Source organism: Anguilla rostrata, chromosome 8 (genome assembly GCF_018555375.3).
Source record: "Anguilla rostrata isolate EN2019 chromosome 8, ASM1855537v3, whole genome shotgun sequence".
NCBI lineage: Eukaryota > Metazoa > Chordata > Actinopteri > Anguilliformes > Anguillidae > Anguilla > Anguilla rostrata.
The window spans coordinates 50,722,747-50,745,747 of NC_057940.1; the positions used below are offsets into that span (position 1 = coordinate 50,722,747).

The 23,001-nt window shown below is 48.1% G+C and overlaps 1 protein-coding gene across 1 annotated transcript in view; it reads right to left on the reverse strand.

The window, feature by feature from the left end:
- Window positions 1–22,523, reverse strand: part of LOC135261885 (ephrin-A4-like) — a 33,964-nt gene extending 11,441 nt beyond the window's left edge. The window contains exons 1-2 of the mRNA XM_064348572.1: window positions 21,923–22,523; window positions 3,232–3,527 (exon numbers count right to left, since the gene is read on the reverse strand). Of these exons, the coding sequence (XP_064204642.1) occupies window positions 3,232–3,527; window positions 21,923–22,041 (415 nt within the window). The 5' untranslated portion in view covers window positions 22,042–22,523. The remainder of the gene's footprint in view (window positions 1–3,231; window positions 3,528–21,922) is intronic.
- Window positions 22,524–23,001: the final 478 nt, after the last annotated feature.

The following is a 23,001-nucleotide window of genomic DNA, read 5'->3' on the forward strand; positions in this document are numbered from 1 at the left end:
TCAAGCCGTTGCCTGGGGTCTCAAAAGACCCACCATGTCAAATCGCCAGGTGCAGTTTTAGAACGTTTACAATCGGACGTCTTGGACTTTTGCGAGTTGCATCCAGTCTCGTTGCGAATCGTTGATCTGAACTGGCCTTTAGTGAAAGCAGCGGAGTTCTAGAACGCTGACTTAGAACTTTGGGGGAAAAAAACATTCAAAACAAAAACCTACTTTTGAAAAGGGTTCGTTAGTAAGGGTGAATAGGATATAACGACACCAGGAGTGCCTGCCAATCGCCGACCTCTTTGGACCAATCAAAAGGGGGCGACATAGCTCAGGAGGTAAGACCGATTGTCTGGCAGTCGGAGGGTTGCCGGTTCAAACCCCGCCCTGGGCATGTCGAAGTGTCCTTGAGCAAGACACCTAACCCCTAACCCCTAACTGCTCTGGCGAATGAGAGGCATCAATTGTAAAGCGCTTTGGATAAAAGCGCTATATAAACGCAGTCCATTTACCAAAATGTTTTTTGTCTTCATAACAAAATGCTAACAACTGGTTCAAGTCAGTGAATAACTGGTAACGTATGGTAACTTCACAAATTTTCGGTGCCATGGTGTCACTACTAGATAACAAACACAGGCACGGATGCCCTGACGGACAGGACTGGTTCCCCTGGCTTCGGACCTGGGTCATTATCTCAGCAAGTCAAAACGGAAATGAGAAACGATTGGCTCGCGGAGCTAAATACCCCCAGGGCCCCCGAAAAAAACAATCGCACTCATTCGGGACTGCGGGTCACCCGCCAGCGTTAGCGGGTCGTACGCTACGCTAAAGCTGCGGCGCGCGCCGCATGTAAATGCGAGTGCTCTCCACGCTAATCGTGCTAACGAGCTCGGAGCCTCGTCCCCCCCCACGCGCGCGGCGCGTGCTTAAGCCCAGCCGCGTTAGCCGGCGACGTCGTAGCGTCGACGGGGCCTCGAGCGCCCTTCGCCGCAGAGCTCTTAACAGAGAGAGAGACCGCGGAGAGAGAGCATCCCCAGGGGCTCCCCGGGAGAACGCGGCGCAACGAGGAGGGAGAGGACGGCGAAGAGGAAGTCTCAGGCGGGGCCGCCGGCAGCACTCGAGCTGAAGGAGGGCGAGAGTGGCGGAGGAAGAGGGAGGGAGGGAGGGAGAACGGAGGGAAGACGGAAGAGAGGAAGCGGGGGGGGAGGAGGGGAGGGGGAGCAACATAAACAAGCAAGTCTCTCCCCTTTTTCCTCCCTGAACACCTGAACTGTTCCCCTCAAAACGTAAAAAGTAAACTTCAGGATAGCTTCGGTCGTTAAGACGCACACACTCACCAGCTGAAGCCGGTCCAAGCCAGTTGTTGGAATTGTCTTGAAATGTGCTTAATTTTTGACACTCAGAACTTATGGTACAATATTAATTAGCCTTTTAATTTAATGAACCCACACAAATGTCAGTTTACTAAATGTAAATTATTTTTATATTTTCAATCAAAGAATGCTTGGCACCATCCTTTTTTCGCTGGTGTTACTTGGACCCTGCACAACATTAAAGCTTTTCAGAACTTTATTTCTCAGTTCAATCTGAGCTAATTCAGGGCAAAAAAACAGTGTAGGTTAATATAGTTTCATGACGGATTATCGCATAATTTGGTATTCGCAGAATCTCAGACCATTTTCCAGTCGTTCCACTGTAAACAGATCGCACATTTCCATAAACCGCAAACCGACAAAATTGTACCAATAAATTCACGGACCATTTCTAATTGTTTCACGGGGTTTCTTTTTTTTTGTGCCGTTTTCCTCTATAGACGGCTTGGGGGAAAAAAAAAAAACACTTAGGTGCCCCCCTGAGATATTTCGATGCAGGAAAAAAAAAAACCGCTACAGGGTTATAGGGCTACCCACAGCACACGTCAGACCTGAAATTACAAGCACCAAACGCAGCAAGAAAGAAAAAAAAATGAAATAAATAAATAAATCTGTTTCCTTTAACGACACGCACATTTCCTTCCGATTCGACCGGGGAGAAATAAAAATGCAATAACTTCCTTTTATGCTGTCAACAAATCAGTGGTTACAGGAATGGGGTGTTGGGGGGCGGGGGGCGGGCGAGGGGGGGGGGGATTTCACAGTAAAGCATGTGCCGCCTATGCGTTACGCGGAGGTATTACATGCGGCACACGTTCCGCCATTTGCATAGTGCTTACAGATTCTCCCACTCGAGGCGCCTTCCACCCAAAACATGCAAATGCGCAGATTTTTTTTTTTTTTTTCAAATCTGAATGTGAATACTGAGCCTGTCTCCCCCCCCTGTCCCGTGCCCCCATTTTCTGGGTTGATCTCCCATTCTTTCTCTGTGGGTTCAAATCTCTCCCCCCCTTCTGTCAGTCCCCTCCATCTTCTCTCTTTCTTTCTTTTTGACACTTTCCTGAGCCCTCCCTGCTTCCTTTCTCTACCGCTGTCTCTCGGTTATTCCTCTCTCTCTCTCTCTCCTTCTCTCCTCCTCTCTCGCTCTTTCTCTCTCTCTGTCTCGCTCTCTCTCTCTCATTTCCCCTCTTTCTCAATCTTTTTTTTTTTTCCTGTGCTGTTCTGACACAACCTCTCCGTTTTGGAGTTTTTCCCACCCCTTTCCCATGCTAATGTCACGTTTCCTGCACGTCTTCCAAAAGGGCGAAAAAAAGTGGGACAGAGACAAACTTCAGGTTGGGTTGGCACAACCAGAACATCTGAGACCAAAAAAAAGAAACAAAAACAAAAACAGAAACAAAACAAACAGGAAACTCTACTCACTAAACCCGACCCCCCCTACCTCTCTGTGGTAGACGGTGGGAAAAGATGGTGGGAGAGGGGAGTAGGAAGATGAAGTGGAAGCAAGTAATAAAACGGGTTTCCTCTTAAGTTTTTCCACACAGAACCTAAATTCACAAATGTTTTTTTTTTTTAGTTTACGACACTAATTATTTGTCAAACCACTCAATCCGACACCACTTCCCATGCTGCTATTATTCTGCGAAACACACAGTTTCTTCTCTTTCGTCCTCCTCGTTGCGTTTGTGTCGGACGAAACGAATTCTGACGGCGAGCGCGGCGGGGCGAACTCGACGTTCACGGGACAGAACGGACCCGTTGACACCCCTACAGGGCCTACCGGAAAAGGACTGGGCGGGGGGGAGATGGGTACAGGAAAGAAAGGTCGGTGAAGCCCGGGAGCCCCGCCCCCTCCCCTGGTCACGCGACTCACAGCTGTAGTAGTAGTGGTAGCCGGAGCGGAACTCGAAGCCCGTGGAGAACGGGGTGAAGCGCTGGATCTTCTCGGTGAAGCGGACGGGGCCCAGGGGGGCGCGGGGCCGGTTGCACTCCCAGCGCTTCGTGGCCCCCCGCGTCTCGCCGCAACCCCGAAAGTCCTCCCCCCTCGCCAGGTACAGCACCAGCGTCTCCGGGGGCGACGAGGCGGGGGCCCCGGGGGGGTAGTGGGGGCAGAAGATGTCCAGGTAGTCGCCGGGGTCGACATCGATGGAAAGGTCGCCCTGGGAAAGCCTAGCGAGAGAGAGGGAGAGAGAGAGAGAGAGAATGAGAGAGGGAGAGAGAGAGAGAGAGAAAACCAAAAAACGTTAAAGTGCTGGCGGCCATGTTCCTGGGGTGAAGCCGAGGAATGCAAGAAAGCAGCGTGCACCTGAAGCACCGGAATAATCCATTCCATTACATCCGTTCCCATGGCAGCACGCTTTAACCGCGTTGGCGGGGGGGGGGGGAGGGGGGGGGTTTAGCATCGTCCTGTTATGAGTCACCGCGTTCAGAGGCCGCCCGCATACCTGCGGACCTGTGGAATTCCGCCCTGCGTTTCCCGGCTCGGCCTGCGTCCGTTCGGCCCTTCCCCCAGCTGACCCCGCGCTCAGCGCTTAGCGCTTAGCGCTTAGCACTCAGCTATGGGTAAGTCACGCTGATCAGAAAGCCGACGCTCACTACGGCGCTGACCGGCTGTGACCAAACACCCCACGCCTGGGGAGGAGCTTTTCCCAAATTGTTTTTTTTTTTCTTTACTTTTTCACCGCTAACACACTTGCCGAGAGCAATTCCGAGCATTCATTTCTCTCTCTCCCTCTCTCGTCCACTTCCACTAAACAATAGGCCTCGGTAATACGCCATTGTTGACATTTTTCGTAACAATAACTCTGACTGTGCTTTGGGCTGCACGCACACACACACACACACACACACACACACGCACACGCACACACACACACTTTCATTTACGGCTAGAACTCCACACAGCCGCGATCGCACTGCCGACCGGCAGAGAAAGTGGGACAGGCGGAGAACTCAATAAAAGGAGAGTGAGCAAGCGTCGTGCAAAACAAGTGCCTCAGAACAGGAAGAGGAATTCACACTGCGCATTAGCCTGACTGAGGACGCGAGGAAGGAGATGGGAGGGGGGGAATTGGGGGGGGGGGGGGTCAGAGGTTTCCGCACACACCCAGGAGTCCTGTCGCCGTGCCAACGAAAACGAGCCTCCAAGCAGAAAAACTCATAACAGGATGCCGTGGCTAAGGGACCCTTCAGAGGCTGGTTACAGTAGTGGTGTAGCTGCAATTATCTTTTGGCACATGCATCTAATCTGAGATTATAATTAATATGCTGCTAAGAGTCCAATAACAACTGCAGAATTGAAAACTAAAACAGGGAAATTCTTATTAGGAACTGTCAAGGACACGCTTGGTTATATGGCAGATTTCTACGGCTTGGTGCAGCCACCCAAACAACCATTTTGTCATCTCAACGACCAAGCCGTAAACGGGCGCGTTTATATCGATGGGCTTCACATTTTACCTGTTGACAATTTATCAAATTTATCCAGGGTATTTCACAACCCAGGCTAGGTCACCTAGCGGGAGTCACTCTCAAAACACATCTGACGCTTCGACATTCTCTGGTTCCAAAGATCTACTGTTCTAATAACAAAGCACTATTTTTCATAGACCGAACCTGGTTATCGATTAGTGATCTCACGGCTGAACTTATGAATAAAGCAATATTCAATCTCATCCATTCAAGGACGAGTGTGTCTCTGTGTGTGTGTGCGCGTGTGTGTGTGTGTGTGTGTGCGTGTGTGTGTGTGTGTGCGGGACACATCAGCTTAATTAGCAGTGCTAGAGTGTGTCTTGTTAAAGACAGTGAGTGGACAAGGTCTACTTTAATTGGCCCTGCTCCACAGAAAATGTGGGAGAATAAGAGATCGGGAGAAGGGGAAGAGCAGGAGGAAAAGAGGCAGCGGTTGTAGGTTTACTTGGGGGGGGGGGGGGGCCCGGGGGTGGTGGGGTCAGTGCGAGGGAGGGAGGAGGAGTGAATGTAAGAAACTGGAGGGCGAGCTCAGCCGGTGGGTAGACAGAGAAGATGGGAGAAGAGTAGAGGACGGATAAAGAGAAAACAGGATGAGAACAGCACAGAGGGACAGGAAGAGCAGGAACGCGGTGGTGAGGCCAACCTCAGAGATGGAAAACAGACGACTGGAACGCAGCAGAAATAATAACAGCATCGGAGAGAGAGAGGGCTTGGGAATCCTGCAGGTAGACCACCCATTGGCTGATGATCAATGATCCACTTTGAATCAACCAATCAGACTGTGTTTTTCGCAGCAAAAGCACTCTGGTTCAAATGAAGCAAAACCAAGTTGCTCTCATGAGGAAATTGGGCAAAACAAACCAGGCCTGAACCCTCAAAAAGTGAGGAATTGAGGTTAAAAAAATTGAAATAAAATAACTAGAAAAACAGAAAAACATTCATATGTTGGCGAGAGAAAAAAAAACTCCCAAATGGGAAGAAATCTCAGGAGGAACCTGGCTATACAGAGGGAGAGCCCATCCCCCGCTGGCCAGCCCACTGTGATAGTAAAGAATGGTAACACAAATGTACTGTAATGACAAATCTAACGGAGCAAACAATAGATGAGGAGGTGAACTGAGGACCTTGCTGCCCGGGGACGTTACCTTTCCCCTCAGCACTTAATGAAAAAAACGGGACGTGCCACAGCCACATTCACAGACTCCCTCTCCCCACCTCACAGCCGAGGCATTCCTCAACACTGTTAACCCCTGGAGTAGGTTTTCTGGAAATGTTTATTTTTTTCTTCAAAGTTCTGAGTCAGTGTTCTAGGACTCCCGCTGGTCACAATTACCAGTGGCGATTGTGACATCAGCATTAGAATGTTCAGTTCAGAGCATTCTAATCACGTGTTTGCGGATCTTCCGCCTCATTGGCTGCGCAAACCTGCAATCACCTGTGTTCCCTCCCTCCCCCCCCCCCCCCCAGTCCCCCGGCTGTGGCTATAAAAGAGAACTCGGTCGACCTTCCTGGTAAAAAACGCAGCTTAGATCGGGGTAATAAATATGTAAATAGCCGTTCCCATCGGTGGAGGAGTACAGAGGGGAGGGCGGATGCCATAAAACAGAGGAAATTAAAATTATGGCAGAGGAGAGGGAAAAGAGGAGGAGGGAATAATGAAAGAGAGAGAGAGAGAGAGAGAGAGAGGGAAACAGAACCACTCAGCCAGTTTTCCGCTGCCCCCTTTGCTGCTTGACAACGGCAGCACTTTGCTAACCAGCATCATAATCAATACCGGGAAGATAATTGGTGATCAATCACCCTGACAGGGCAGAATTGATCAGGTTCGCTCAAATGTGGCTTGAACAAGAGCCTGGGATCGATACAACGCCTCTGCGTAAGGTCTCCTAATGGGCACGCCCCCCCCCCCACCCACCCACCCCCACACCGACGGGCTCAGTACATCTCAATCAAAATGGACGCCGTGTTCCTGATTCAGTACGTCAAAGGCAGATTTATACGGTCGGCATTTTCTGACCGCGCGGGGCAGAACGTGTCCCCGCTTTCGGCTCGAACCCGAGCTTCGCCCCTTACGCGACGCCAAAAAAAAGGACCAGCCCCAGGGGGGACCCGTCCGGATTGCGGCTGACCGGCCCGAAAGTGGGGTTCACAGCAGAGCGTCCCCGCCCCCACAGCGAACCGCTTCTACCGAAAAACTGCGGAATCAATCGGGTTATTTACGCGTCGTTTTGAGGTTTATCTTCGTTTTTTTTTTCCTGTGGACTGAATCTGCCAGTTCAGTTTTGCAACATAAACAGAAAGAGAAACAGAGACAGATACAGAGAGACAGAGAGAAAGAGAGAGAGAGAGAGAGAGAGAGAGAGAGAGAGATAGTGTTTCTGTGTGTACGCTTCGGCAATAAGTACAGATGTATATCATGCCAATAAAGCATTTTGAATTTGAATTTGAATTTGAGAGCGAGACAGAGAGAGAGAGAGAATGACGGCTGTGTTTTCGGATCCCCCGCAGCCCAGCATTGACTCCTCAGTGCGCCCCGTCTCCGCCCCCTTTCGCCCAGTTCCCGCGATCTTCCCGCTGGGACTCTTCCCTCTCTCCCTCCCTCCCTCCATCCATCCCTCTCTTTCCTCTTCCCTGCCTGTTTCCCCGCCTCCCTCTTTGTGTCTGGAGCGGTTCTGTCACTCTTCTCCTCTTCCGGTCATGCACTGTTTCTCTGTTGCCTCCCACCCACCCTCCCCCCCCCCCCGAGGGATGCCCAGGTAATTACAAAGCAGGCGAAGGGTTCGGGGGGCCTGCTGTGCCCTGGCAGCCGGCCCCCTCTCTCCGTCCCGCCTCCCTCCGTCTCTCTCCCTCCCTCGCTGGCAGAAAAGAGGGCTCTAATTACACCTCACCGCCTCCAGTTTAGCCAACAGAACGCCTGGGAGAGGACGAACGCCGATGGGCACTGCGCTACCAGGGCGATACCCGCCCCCCCCCACCCTCAAACCCTCCAACCCCACCCCCCACGTGCAAGTGTTTAAAAAATAATCATAAACCGGCCACTTCCGAGCGTCGGTCGAACCGCTCGCAAACGACGGCCACTTCGTTCCGAAGCGTCGAAATCCGCGCGGGTCGAAGCGGTTGACTCACCGCGCGACAGAGGGGGCGGAGTTTGCCTGAGTGAGCCGCGCCGTGGAAACCGCTTCTATTAAGACAAGCACCGGCGCCCCAAGCGCTAGCTACCGCACAAAAACGAAACAAAAAAAACGTGTTTCAAAACGTAAAAAATTCACACCGCCGCAGCAGTTAACAGCACGCAGCCAAAAAGGTGGTCCGGGTCCCATTGGCGACAGGGGGGGGGGGGCTGGGCTGCTGAACGGACGGGATCGGCGGGCGTGATTAATCACGTCCGGAGCGTCGACGCCGTCGGGGCGATCTGCCGCGCGTAGGCTAACAGCAGGGCGACCTTAGAGCCGCCGCCGCGCTACGAGACCCCGGCGCTGGAGTTAGCGACGTTAGCGCGCGGGCGGACGCGGGCATGGGGTGGCGGGACGGGCGCGTGGTGGTACCAGGACACCGCCCCGCACCGAGAGAGAGAGAGGGGGGGTGGAGGAGGAGGAGGAGAGCAGCAGGGAGAGGCTGAAGGAGTGAGAGAGGAAGGAGAGGAATGAAAACAAAAGGAGGGAGGGAAGGAGGGAGGGAGGGGAGGGGAGGGAGGGGGAGGACGTCCACCGCTTCAGTGACCTTTCAGTCCGCGGGTCGTCCCTCCGTCACGGGGCGAGAGAGGGGAACGGACAGAACCGCCCCGAGTCAGCAGAGCGGGGGAGAGAGGGAGGAGAGAGGAGAGGAGGAGAGGGGCAGAGAGAGAGAGAGAGGGAGGGAGGGGAGAGAGAGAGAGAGGGGCAGAGAGAGAGAGAGGGAGGGAGGGGAGAGAGAGAAAGAGAGTAAGTGAGAGTCAGAGAGTGAGAGAGAGAGAGAGAGAGAGAGAGAGGGAGGGAGGGGAGAGAGAGAAAAAGAGAGAGATACCGTCATGCATACTGTTTCCATAATTAATATTTACTAGTGCTGGTTGAGTGCTGTTATTCAAATGGACTCCATTACTGCTGTTGATGTTGTAAGGCCTGCTTGTAATTGGTACCCTTGCTGTACCAATGGTGCACAACACATGTGTGTGTATGTGTGTGTGTGTGTGCGTGCGTGCATGCACATGTGAACTGGCGTGCTTATGTGTGTGTGTGTGTGCGTGTCTGTGCGCACGTGTGTGTGTCTTCATCCAAAGAGAGTTTTACATAATGCCCGTTTGTACCGGTGGAAGGAATGTTCTGGAATGTGAACTGATCTTACTGAATGAATTCCAGTCGAATTCCTCAGCGCAACGGACAGAACGGCAGTGCACCCCCCCCCGGGAATCAAACCTGCAACCTTTCTGCCACAAAGCTCCTGACACACTGCAGGCGTGACGTGCTTCCCAGAGGGTGGCTCGGTAACCTATCGATTCAAAAACCGACCTTCACCCCCCGTGACTCCCCCCCCCCCCCCCCCCCAATCCAAACCTGTCACAGTAACCCCCTTTCCCCCGTTCTCCTCACAGGGTTGAGTGGAATGTCTGGCTGTTGTCAGGACATGCAGAAGCCCAATGAGGCTGGAGTGCAAGCAGGCACGGACTACATAACGACCACTTACACACTTACATAACAGGCTTACAGTCCACAAGCACCCGGACACACGCTGGCACGCACCCACAGACACACGCGCACACACACACGCACAGATACACACACACAGGCACGCACGCACCCAGGCATACAAAGACGCACACACAGACACACACAGACACACACAGACATACATAGACACACAGACACAGACATACATAGACACACATGCACAAACACACAGACACACACGCATGCACAACACACCCCCACCTGCCTTTTTCAATCAACACACGCAGACCTGCAACTATATTATATATAAAGTTGTATCTAAAAAGCACCCAACCGTCTGTCAGAACACCTGACCGCTACAGATCTGACCCAGCCTCTCCCCTCTGTCAGAAATGAAAATGACCCGTCTCTGTTAAAGCCCAAGCCATTATGTTTCCCTTCCCTTTCTCTCCGCAAGCCCCATCAAGTGGCCTCAGTGACCTGATTGTGACCGGGGGGATGTGTGGACTTGACCTGAATTTGCCCCTCCCGATTCCCCGCTGACCCCAGCGTTTGAGGGGGTTGGGGGGGGGGGGCATCAGGGGGGTGCTGACTCGCTGCTCCAACAGGGGATGCTTCCTTGTCCCTCAGCTCAAATTGATTCGCTCCATTATTTTTTTTTGCTGCAGGCTGTTTTTTTTTTCTTCTTCTTCCTGGTTGTTGATGGACATGACGTCAAGCACACCGGTGTTTGCTTGGCTCAATGTGATCCTGATTTTTATCAGGAAAAGGGTTTTTTTCTTTCTTCTTTTTTTTCTAGCACTTTCTTTTTGAGGTGATGTTCTGTGCCTCAGTAAGCAGCTGGAAGCTGCGTGATTTGTGTGTGTGTGTGTGTGTGTGTGTGTGCATATGTGTGGCACATCAGGTGGGCTCTGACCAAACGCCGCCGTTGCCATGGAGAACAGCGGGGGGATACAACCCCATTTTTGATACATTCCGCTTCTGTGAAATATTCCAGAAAGAAAAGGGGGCACAGGTATGGGGGCTCGTTTCAAGTCCTGACAAAAGAAATGTCTGGTCCTGGTTTGATGGTCTGACAACACAGCACCATGTTCTGGGGCGGGCGCGGGGGGGTCAATCTAGCCCTGAAAAACAACCACTGGGTGAGTGAAGTGCCTTGAAAATTCAGTTTGTCCTGATTGTGGCCTGTGCCAATCTCAAAGTGCTAAGAGCATGTTACAGAAATCCATCATCAGGTGTCTGGAGATGGGTGACTGGCTCTTCCACATTCAAAGCATCCCCCGCTCCCCCCGCCCCCCCTTCCCCCCCCCCCCCTCCGCCTCACCAGCCCCCCCTGATTGTGAAACTTTCCCGTCTAGCTGGAAGACGTGTCACCGTGATTGACACTCGAAGGCTTTGCGATCCGTGCCTTTTTGAAAAGAAAAAAAAAAAAAAAAACATCGCTGCACCTGATTGGCTCAGAAATGAAACGGGATCGTTAGATCCCGACCCGACTTCAAAATAAAGGCCTGGCCGCACGCGCAAATGCTCTCTCTCTCTCTCTCTCTCCGTTGTAGAACGTAAAGCGCAACATCGGTACGAAAATAACGTTAAATGCTTTCCATTTTGGGACCATGAGTACATGGCTCTGGATGCACCCTGTTTCGCAACACACTGGAAGCGATCAAACTAAATACAAGCCAGCTGTTTCCTTTTATTCGATTAGTAGCCCATCTGGCCAGGAGACAAAACGGCCCTGCCAAAGCAGGCAGCGTATGCCAGGGTGTTCTGGTGCAAATGGGCCGTGGCCTGACGCGCCAGGCGCTGAGGAGGCAGCACCCAAAAAGACGGAGAGGATTTAGGAGGAGGGCGCAAGGAGAGCCAGAAGTCACAGGCCCGGCAGCCACGGCGGACACGACGACGAACGGCGCAAAAAAAAATTAAAAATCGCTTTACGAAAGTTAGAAGCGCGTTAGTTTAAACCTGCGCTATGGATTTACTGTAGGCTACATGGCGTCTAATTTAATGGGGTCACTCAACATCTGCAACGCTTCGCTGCATATTATGGTAGTTGTAATTAAGTTACAATTTAGCTATAATTAATTTTTTGTTTAATCGGTTTTCTTAAAAACTGATCTCTGATCTTTGGCAATGTAATGTGGTCACTCAACACTTAGGGTAGCAGTTCAGTATAATGGTTTGGGAAATTTGTAGTTGTAACAGTGTAATATAGGCGTGGGGGGGTGTGATTTCTGGGTGAGGTACTTGTCGTTGTCCTCTTAAGCAAGGTGTTCAAGATGAATTGCTTCAGTGAAACATCCAGCAGAATAAATGGATGCTGTGGAAAGAATTTAATCTGTGTCAGCCTTAAACGCTGTAATGTAACACTTGCACACTTCACAGGGAATCATTTTAGTTAAGGGTTTAAAAAAAAAAAAAATCTATTCCGGTTCAAAACATTTTTTAAGCCATCAAATTTTTTAACTTTTAAATCTATTCTACTTCACTTGATACAAATGCATCACACTGTTATAATTAACAATGATCTGATGTGGGGTGCACAAAATCAGTCTCACAGCATTCGACGTAATTAAGTAGAGGGGACTCAGGCGTTAACTGGTGACACTTCCTAACACTGGCAGGCTTGTTTATCACGAATAACAGGTGTTTAGCTGTTTGCAGCTCCGAGGCAGGTTTCTCGCCTCTGCTGTAGTGGCTCAGCGGCCATTGCTTGCCCGTAGGCCCTGTAGACAGCAGACTGCAGCTGCTGCACCAGTAATGGCTTAAGCACAACAGGCCTGTCACACTCCTTAAACATGACTTGAAAACCAGTGCTGTCTATATATACTGGGTTTCATCCTCCTTCTATGCTTCCTGCACTCTGCTCACATAAAACTACCCCCCCCCCCGCACTCACTCTGTTCACATAAAACTACCCGCCCCCCCCCCCGCACTCACTCTAAAACTACTCCCCCCTTCATTGATGACCTCGGGGCAGGCTGCCCCCTCCCCCCCAAAAGCCTCACAAAGTTGTCAGACGCACTGTGCGGAAGGATGGTGGTGCGTGGTTCACAGCGGGTTACACCATCGCGCAATCAGGAAGCTCGTCACGCTCAGCCACAGAAAGATCTGTCACGGTCATGTGGTCATGGTCCTGTGGTCATACAGTACTGTGGTCTTATGGTCCTGTGATCACATGGTCCTGTGGTCATACGGTTCTGTGATCACATGGTCATGTGGTCATATGGCCCTTTGATCATATGGTCATGTGGTCTTATGGTTCTGTGATCACATGGTCCTGTGGTCATACGGTTCTGTGATCACATGGTCATGTGGTCATATGGCCCTTTGATCACATGGTCCTGTGATCACATGGTCCTGTGGTCATATGGACCTGGCATATATTTACTGACATTAATCTGGATGAATACCGTACCCCCTTTAAAATGTAGCATGATAAGGTCTGTTTTTTAAACCGTCACTCTACACTCCCTGCACTGCAGGTACGGGCGCTAATGCGTGAGCCGCAGCTGCCCTCTCTCCCGTGTACCGAGCGCGTACCGAGCGCGTACCGAGCGCGTACTGAGTGTGTACTGAGTATGTACTGAGCGCGTACTGAGTGTGTACTGAGCGTGTACTGAGCGTGTACTGAGTGTGTACTGAGCGCGTACTGAGCGTGTACTGAGTGTGTACTGAGCGCGTACTGAGCATGTACTGAGTGTGTACTGAGCGTGTACTGAGTGTGTACTGAGTGTGTACTGAGCGTGTACTGAGCATGTACTGAGTGTGTACTGAGTGTGTACTGAGTGTGTACTGAGCGCGTACTGAGTGTGTACTGAGTGTGTACTGAGCGTGTACTGAGCATGTACTGAGTGTGTACTGAGTGTGTACTGAGCGTGTACTGAGCGTGTACTGAGTGTGTACTGAGTGTGTACTGAGCGTGTACTGAGCGTGTACTGAGCGCATACTGAGTGTGTACTGAGCGTGTACTGAGTGTGTACTGAGTGTGTACTGAGCATGTACTGAGTGTGTACTGAGCGTGTACTGAGCGCGTACTGAGTGTGTACTGAGCGCGTACTGAGCATGTACTGAGTGTGTACTGAGTGTGTACTGAGCGTGTACTGAGTGTGTACTGAGCGTGTACTGAGCGCATACTGAGCGCATATTGAGCCTGTACTGAGCGTGTGCTGCTTAGCGATCTTTCCCAGGTGCGGCCATCGAGCCTGCATGACATATGGCCAGGACTTCAAGAGAATCCCCTTTTCCCTGCTCTCCTCCTCTCTCCTCCTGCTTCCTCATTCCCTCGCTTCTGTCCCGTTTTGACAGCCCATTCCTTCATCTCCCCCCTCTCTCTCTCTCTCCCCCCATCCCTCGCTCCCGACCTCACCCCCCCTTGCCTTGTGTTGCTGTTTATTTTAGCGCCTCCGTGGTCAATTTGCTGTAATCTCAAAGGGACGCGAACCACCCTTTCACTCTCCCTCACGCCCGCTCTCCCTCTCTCTCTCTCTCTCTCTCCGCCTCCCTGCCTCTCCCTCTCCCACGTTCTCCCTCTTTTCCACGTTTTTAACGTTCACACGAAAACAGGACTCCGAGGAATGGAGAAAAAACCGCCCTGCTCAGCCAAAGCTCGTGAAATCAGAGGAACGTAAGTGTGCGTTCAGCCAGAACGCCACTCGTTCCAGAGTGATGAAACCGGGCACGGCAGCCATTTTAAACACATAAAGCGTTTAGCTCTGATAATTATTGTGCACCGTGCCAGGCTACCCGCCACCCTTCATCTGCCAATCCATCGCTTGATTCATTCAACCTCCACCTCTCCCTCTTCTGTTCACATTCTACACGTTTTCGAGTTTCAGACGGTTTGCTATTCGACCGGCGACATTCAAAGAGAGAAAACTAAACTACAAATTATGTTAAATTATGTTTAAACAAAAATCCTCTAATTCCTGCGTCCGCTGTTCGCAAACATTAAGAAGTCTACGTAAAACGTACCCTCAGTGACTGCTAATTATTCCTGTCTGTTAACACTCTGTGTACGCAGCAGTTCGCACACAAAATCACATGCACACTGTTAACTACAGCTGTCTCAATAGGAACATTAAATTTACATTATATTTATTAGCTGCGACGGCAGCTCTATATCTCTGCCTGTCGGTTGGTCCATAACAGTGTCCCACCCCGTAGCGGCCACAGTTTTCACCCCCAGGAGGCTGAAATTTGGCATGGACTTTGGTCATGACTGAAGGTAGAGCTGAGTAACTGTCAGGCCGATTGACCGAGAGGGGGCGTGGCGATGGGCGTGGCCTATCACATAAAGGCGCATAACTCCCGAATGGATTCACAGATTTGCACAAGATTCTGTGGAAAGGTTGGTCACGAGCCAAAGAAGAGGTCACGTGTTTGTGTGAGGGTGTGTGTGTGGATGCATGCGCGTGTGCGGTCGCAGCTATTGCGGATTCGCACTTGTTTAGTAGACGCTTTTATCCAAAGCGACAGACACAACAACAAAAACACAAAACACAGGTTCGATAAGGTACAATACTCATTGTATTTGTGTACACTGATCCATAGCCAAAAAACACAAAATCCAGTTCACACAGTGAACATTATTCTAACCTAACCTATGCTAAATCAGACTAGGGGGCAGTACAAGCTACAACATCATCCAAAAAAAAAAACATTAAATATTGCTTACACAAATCCACCCAACTAGGTTTTGTTGAGCCATACCAAACATAGATGTGTCAGCCACTAAGTTAGCCTGTGACCCACAGGGTCCTGCTCAGATACAAACAAAACAAAACTCCTGGATTCCACACCCCCTGAAAACAAGTTCATTTCAGAGCCCTGTGAGACATAAATGATAAAAAAAAAAATGTAATAAAAAAATAATAATCATAGGGACAGACTGTTGGCTGACACAGCTGTAGGGGAGGGCGAATCTTTCGCCTCAAGAACGGCCCACTTAACATGGCTGTCGGTATCATGGACAAAACACATAATGCGGATACATTAAAATGATTATTTCACCCCTTCCGGATGGAGAGGTGCCCAAGCGGCACGTCTCCAACGCAGAGAGTGATCAGATAGTGACGAGAACATCATGTGACACCGGCCCCTCCCCCCAGCCTCTACTCATCTCTCTGCCTCTCTCTCTCTTTACTTCTCTTCCCATTTCCTCACTCTTGTGGGAGCTGAACTCTCCTGACTTTCTTCCACACGTCCTTCCGTAATGTGCATCCCCCCCCGCCCCCCATCCATTACGGGAATAATGTCTTTTCCGTTGAACAAATCAAATCACAGCTGAGAGAGGAAGCCGAAATGTGCTACTTTGTTATGCACCGCGATATAAACTGTGCGTACGACGTATCGATCGCCGCCACTTCCACGCACGCGTTATATTTGCCCACAAAATCAAAACTGCACGCATTTGCATGCTCTGCGCCAATAATGTATTAATCTTCTGATATCGGCTGTTCGATTTCACGGTAACTATCGACTTTGCTTCAGGCTTTCCGTTTCGTCCCTCAGGTTGTTTTAATGCAAGCGAACCAAAACGGACGGACAAAGCAGCGGAAAGTACGAGACGGCGCAAAAGTTTTTCCAGCTTTAAAAAAAATCTAAAACGCTCCGCAGTTATGAGTCAAATAAATAAATAAAAAAAATCACAGTCAGACGCAGTTAAAGTCGATAATCCAAACAGAGCCGTGGAGGTGCTGGCTGAATCCAAGGCAACGCCGGCTGAAGAGACAGAAAGAAGCGCAGCGATCAAAAAATCTATGTCAAGTGCAGAAAAGCTTTTTTTTCCCCTCCCGAAGACACAAAAGACGGCGGTGGGAGAAGTATGTCTTAAAATACTTTAATTACTGTGGTCACACACTGCAGGTAAATGCGGGGCCAGACAGCGACGGCTGGTTTATTTATATTGGCCTCTTACCCAAGAGAGCCTCTGGGTAATTTCTTCAGTGTCTCACTTCCCGCTGTTCTGTTCGTTTCCTTTTCTCACCTCTACCTTGGCCTTTACAGTAAATCAAAGGATCACGCTAACGCAATGATAATATCCTGGAATTCAGACTGCAACACGCGCACACACACACACACACACAAGTAAAGCACGTACTGTACGCACACACAGAGCGACCAAGCACAAAGAGACTGCGCATTCAATGGATACTTCACTGACACAATGTACTGTGCACAGAGCTTGAGAAGTGCTTGGCTGAACGGTACTCAAAAGTTCCACCAACTGAGACCCGGGCTAACCTGAACCTTTGTCCTTGAAATCTGAATAACAAGCGTACAGCCACGTAGCTTGTTGGTGACTGAACGCAACAAAACACATTCACGCCTGTTGCCCTTGTCTGACTTTGAGAAACAACCATCAGAAGTCTTACCATTAAAAAGGTTTTTTTTTTTTAAAGTAACACTTAATTTGAATAGGACAGAAGGACAAAGCACAGAGCACACAGATTTACTTTACAATACACTTTACAATAAGGTCACATGAATTGGCATTAACTAATGTAGGCTAGTTCTTATATTAATTAACCACTAAATTTAGTTAGTAGTTAACAATACATTAACTAATGTATTAGTTAAATATTTATTTATACACTAGAAAAACATAGGATAGACTTATTAGTTAACCATGATCAAATACATAAACTGTTTTTAATCCATAAATTAATTGGCATTAACTAATGTAGCTGTTAACATGAATTAATGATGTACAAATAGGCCTACATTAACAAAACTGTACAGATCAACTTTTCAGTAGTCAGTACTCAGCAGTTACATTAGTTAATGGAAATTCATGTGACCTCATTGTAAAGTGTTACCAAGTATACGCTTTTGGAAATGGGAAATATATTGTAAATATGTGGAAAACATAATCATAATATATTTCAAAGCTCTGTAATTATTGAAACATAATAAAACGGCAATAATTTGTATGTTAGCCAGTATATGGTGAAGCGTTGCACCATCTTTATAATATATTCATCTCAATAACTTCAACTATATGAAATTTCCGTAAAAACACTACCCAGCCCAAGACCACAGCGTACATTCTCTTTTATTGCACGGCAATATTGCATTTATTGCGTTCTTTTATAGGGCGCGCTCCGCGGAGGCGCTTTCCCGCGTCCTGCACTGCGGTGTTCCAAAAGGCTCCGCGCGCGGCTGCACCCTCGTTTCTCAACCGTTTCTCCCGCAGTCACACCCTTACCCATGGGTGCTTGACATCGGCTGCAAACACGAGGAGTGCTTACACAGGAAATCCCGGCGCGAACATAATGAATCGCAACCATATCTCTAGATATAATAACCAGCTGGGGCGGGTAATGGTGCCGGCGAGTTGCGGTTTTAACTGCCTGGGCAAAGCTGAAACAGGTGCGAGCAAGCCCGCGGTAGGTCGTAAAAAAAAATAAAAATTAAAAAAAAAACCGCAAAAAGGGATCACATCAGAGAGCCGAGCAAGAGCCTGCACGCGCCCCTCAGAGAGCCGAACAAGAGCCTGCACGCGCCCCTCAAATCCCGGACCAGGAACACGTCCTGCTACCCCCAGCCCGCCCAAACGGGTGCTGCAGTCGAGCCCTTTGGCTTACGCAACCCTTAAAAAAAAAAAAAAACATTGAAAAAAGAACACACCCTCCATTTAAAGTCTCCCTGGACTTTGAATGGGGTGAAATTAAAAAGAATAAATAAACTTAACAAATAAACTTCACCACAAACTTTTACGAGGTCTCTTATGATGCGGTTTATTGCATGGTCCAGCGTTCAGCGTTTCACTTTCGCAAGTTTGCTTCTACAATGTTCTCTGAACCCTTACTTCAATCTCCGTAGGTCGCAGTGACCAAGGGTGAACGTTTCAAGAGCTGATAACAGAATTGTAAGAGGTCATGTCCCGTGGATACTGGAAAAAGGACACTAGCATATGAACTGAGCAGCGCATGCCAGGTATCTAAGCCTACTTGGCAGTCAAATCTTCAAAATTCCTTGGTTTAAAAAAAAACTGTATGGGTGACCTCCCAAAACAGGACGCCTTTAAACACCATGCAATTATTATTAGATGTGTGATTTTAAAAATGACATTCGGCCAGTTCACAAGAGTGCCTCATGAATCTTGCACACTAAATTTCTTTTGCTCAAGATCCCATAACAACCCTGAACAAATGACCCAATGTGATATATAAGCATATATAAAAATGCAGAAATTGTGCATGTGTGCATGTTCGTGCGTGCATGCGTGTGTCTCTGTGCATGTGTGTGTGTGTGTGCGTGTGCATGCATGTGTCTGTGTGTGTGTGCATGCATGTGTCTGTGAGTGTGTGTGTCTGTGTGTGTGTATGTGTGTGTGTGTATGCTCTGGCCAACTTCCTGTGGGGCCGTGCATGGGGCAGGCCGTTTGGGTGTCGGAGGGAAATTAAGCAGGGGTGAGACAGATTCAGTTTGAATGGCAACCACAAACACACTGCCCACATCTGGCTGAGCAGCAACCTCTTAATCTACCTGCCCCACTTTAATCCAGGTGTGTACTCTCCCCAGCACTCCCAGGAGCAGGTTTCTGATTGGACGTGTTTCGGAGAACGGGCGGCACGCAGCTGCAATTGGCCATTCCGCGAACAAGTGGTGCGAAACAAGGGGGAGGATTTTAAAAAAGGTATAAAAGGTTTCATTTAGTAAAGCAGGGGTGGCCAGTCTTTTCTGAGAAGGGCCAGTGGGGATGGAGGCTTTTACTATAGTACCTGATTCAACTAATCAAAGTCTTAAATCAGGGATTTCCACTGTTATTCGAAAAAGGGCCGGTGTTGGTACAGGTCTCTGTTGTATCCAGCACTATGGCAACTGATTCTACCTATTAACTAATCATGGTGCTCAGTCAAGACCTTGATAAGCAGATAGTTGGCTACTTAGTGCTGGGCCAAAACAAAAACCAGCACCCACACAAGCCCTTCGTAGGTTAAGAGAGGACACTCCGGTCTTAAATGAAGACCACAATTAGTAGATTAGTTGAATCGGGTGTTTCAGCACCGTCTGTGACAAAAGAAATGGAGGACCTCAAAAAAGACTCCCAAATAAGACCTGTGGTAAACAGTCAATTCACTTTTAACTGACCTGGCGTGCATGCTACACGTTTATTTTTCTGTCGCAGTAGTTCAGATGAGCCGTGATGATTCAAGCTTACTGAAAGGATTCATCGCGGGTTTCATTACGAAAATCACCATTTCCCAAGTACAGAACAGTTCAGATGTGCTATGTATTACAGCTGAGTCAATGTTCCACAGAATCTGACAGAAAACGCTGCATTATGCATGTTTTAACAAGCATTGTTAAACTCATCTAATCACAGATATGCTTTAGCAAACTCAACAGACACAGCTCATTTAACGTCAGTAGGGTACCACTGTACAACGGTGCACTAGCTAGCACAAGAACACAGCATGAGAAGAGATACAAATATCATTTACTTTAATTTCGAACACAAACACACTGTGGAGACATAACATTATAAAGACAATACATTAATCGGTACAAAACACAAAGGGTGCTGGGGGAAGCAAGAGAGAGAGAGAGAGTGACAGCAGTTGTTTTCTTCTTGCTTCATTAGCAATGAATAACACTAATTATCTCACTCTGGGTTTTATAATGAGAGATTACAGGTTATCATGTTTAATCATTTGGGAGGAATAACAAATCTGACGATTTTTAAAACACGTTACGGAAGTTCCACCAAGGCGTGAGACAAGCAGAGGACTGTAATCGTAGCCTCTTTTTGAGAAAAACAATCTAAAAGGCTGTCATTTGTGTGCACGTGTATTTGTTCTAACAAAAAAGACCAAATAATCAATACGTTCATATAATAATAATAATAATAACCACCGTCATCATGTATTCAGTTAGTCTTTTCCATCTTGTCAATTTGGGCGACGATTCTGCAATATCCCTACAATGTTCTGATCAAATACTACACGCAGAGGCAGTCGTGCAGAAATAGCTGACACATTTGCAAAATAGGTGCGATATTATTGTCTACTTAATCACAAAGACAAATGTGCAGTGAAGTCTCTAAAACGTCCACAAACAATGCAAGAATAAAAACGATCCAGAGTCATAAACAACTGACTATACAGAATTTAAGGTTCACGGGTTCAAAAAATCATCCCCACATTCCCATGAACCACCGGAATGCCCAGTACAAAAGCACTCAAAATGTGTTTATTAATACGTTTCAATGTGTTGTGAACTCAATAAAATTAGGTATGTTATTATAAATTCGCACCTTCATAAAGTTCAAAAGAGGCGAAAAAGGAAGTATTGCTTAATTACAAATGCGGAAAAGATACGTATTAATTATGTCACAATCAGTGTACAGGTGTGTATTCTGGGGGCGGTAACTTAGAAGGGCGACTGCGAATTCTGGCATTTGTTGCGCAGTAGAAATGCGTTTCAACTTGTTGAGTGAATTACATACCTTGGCATGAAAGGGAGAAAGTTATCCTGTCATTTTCCTGCGTTACTGAGTTTATCTTATTGCTCGTATTGTTGTAATGTGATTTTCCCCCTGCTAGCTGCCAGCACGGCTTTTTTCCACGGCAAAAGTGCACATTCCTTGTAGTCTGGGAGTGAGGTGTTACGCCACGCTCTCAATTTTTGTAAATACTTTTTTTGGCAGAGGAGAGGAGCTGAACACTGAGGGGAAAACAGACGATTGAGAAAATAAAATCGTATTTCAAGGTGTTGCATCGATCGCTTTTTCACACACACTCTCTCGCTCGCACGCGCGCACACACAACTCTGGGGGACCAGGGACGGCCATGCACTGTAATCTATTTACTTAAATACAGTGTAGGCTACGCTGCACGATGGACACTGGGTTACAGAAGTGGGTGTAGTGCGTATTTAACAGTTGCGTTTAACGCTCTCAAAATAACCCCACGCCTGAAGTATGCATACAGGTTAGAGGACTGAAAAGTGCCAATACCTGTTCGGGCGGGTTTTGCGGCAAATACTTTGTCGTAGGCCTACTGCTCTGACAGGTTTCTGTGTAACACAGCAGACCTCTGTCACATTTGGAATGCCACCACCTCTTAAATGTAACAGCCCAAACTCCTGCGGCACAGGGTTTGCCAACTGTCATGAAAATGGAGTATAGTGTAAACGGTGTTTGCTCGTGTACTGTTGATTTATTTCATTTAGAGAGAGCGAGGAACGACGGCGTAGATCCAACTATCGATACTTATGCTACAAACCATGGGCCTTAAGACATAAAACATTTGAAAGAGCTGGTGATATGTACCAATAACAATGTCGAAATCGTCATGAAATAACGATAATGCTAACAGTAAAGAAACTAAGAGGAAAGTGATTACAAGGTGCAACTGCTACTTCTCATGCAGTCATATTCATCACCATAAATCATCCAGATAACGTTGTCGTAAAGTTAGCAAGTGCTTTTAGATAGGGACCTACCTTGTGTTTGTGCTATTCCAGTAAACGACGTGTCTCTTCCCATGGGTTAAGGAGACTAGCTGTAGAAAGAGAGCTGTCATTTTCCAGATTGTACCAGCTCCAGGGCCGTGCCAACCCATTGTGCCCGAAGCGCAGGTCGCCTTATCAGGTGACGGCTGTTTGAAGTACTCGCTGAACAGAAAGAAGCTGAAAATCTGATAAAAATCAAATCTGCGCTGTGCCGTTTACGAGTCAATGAATCCGAACACAAATTCTGTACTTTTCGTGACCGCAAATACAAAAAATAAGATTAAAAAAAAAACTTTTAGAATGGACATTCCATAGCAGCCAAGAAAAAGTTCAGGATACCTGATGGGTTAAACTTTTGCGTTATTCTGAAAAAAACTGCCTAGGTGTTGACTTAAACATTTAAACCATGATCGGTTGAAATATGGTTTAAATTTCCTTTTGGGAAAAGTCTACACGTTAGGTTTAAGTCTATACGATACATTTATACGTGCTCATTTAAGTCTTATTTCCTGTTGTAACATCCACTCCAAAACGAAAATCAGTTCTGCGCAAACACACTCTTGAAGTGTGTGTACTTTAGGTTTGATTGAATGACCGAGGTTGGAGGAAGGGGCGGGGAAAGTGGAGGTCAGTGAAGGCGGGGTCACGAAAACTTTGAGCGAATCAGAGAGCGTCCTTAACCGTATCACCAGCATGTAGGAGTTTCAACCTGTGGAACGTGTGTGGAGTTTAACTGTTAATAAGTGAAACAAGTCTCCACGTGCGCAGCCGTCAAGCAGGTAACTTGTGACACACTTAAAAAAAAATGTAGGCCAGTCTTATGAGTCACAACATCCACACTGTAGGCTGCCTGCTGAATTGATGTGAATTCTGTACTCTGAATTGTTAAAACTGAATAAAATATCCCTTCAAGGCAGAGAACCCAATGCACTGACCACCTTTTGGAAAAAGAACAATTGTATATTTATAGGACAGGATGGCTGTTGCTTTTTTCGTTTATAGATGCATTTAAAACCACAGACATAGGAAGCGATGAATGAAAAGTGTGGTCGATCCCTGCCAATGCTATC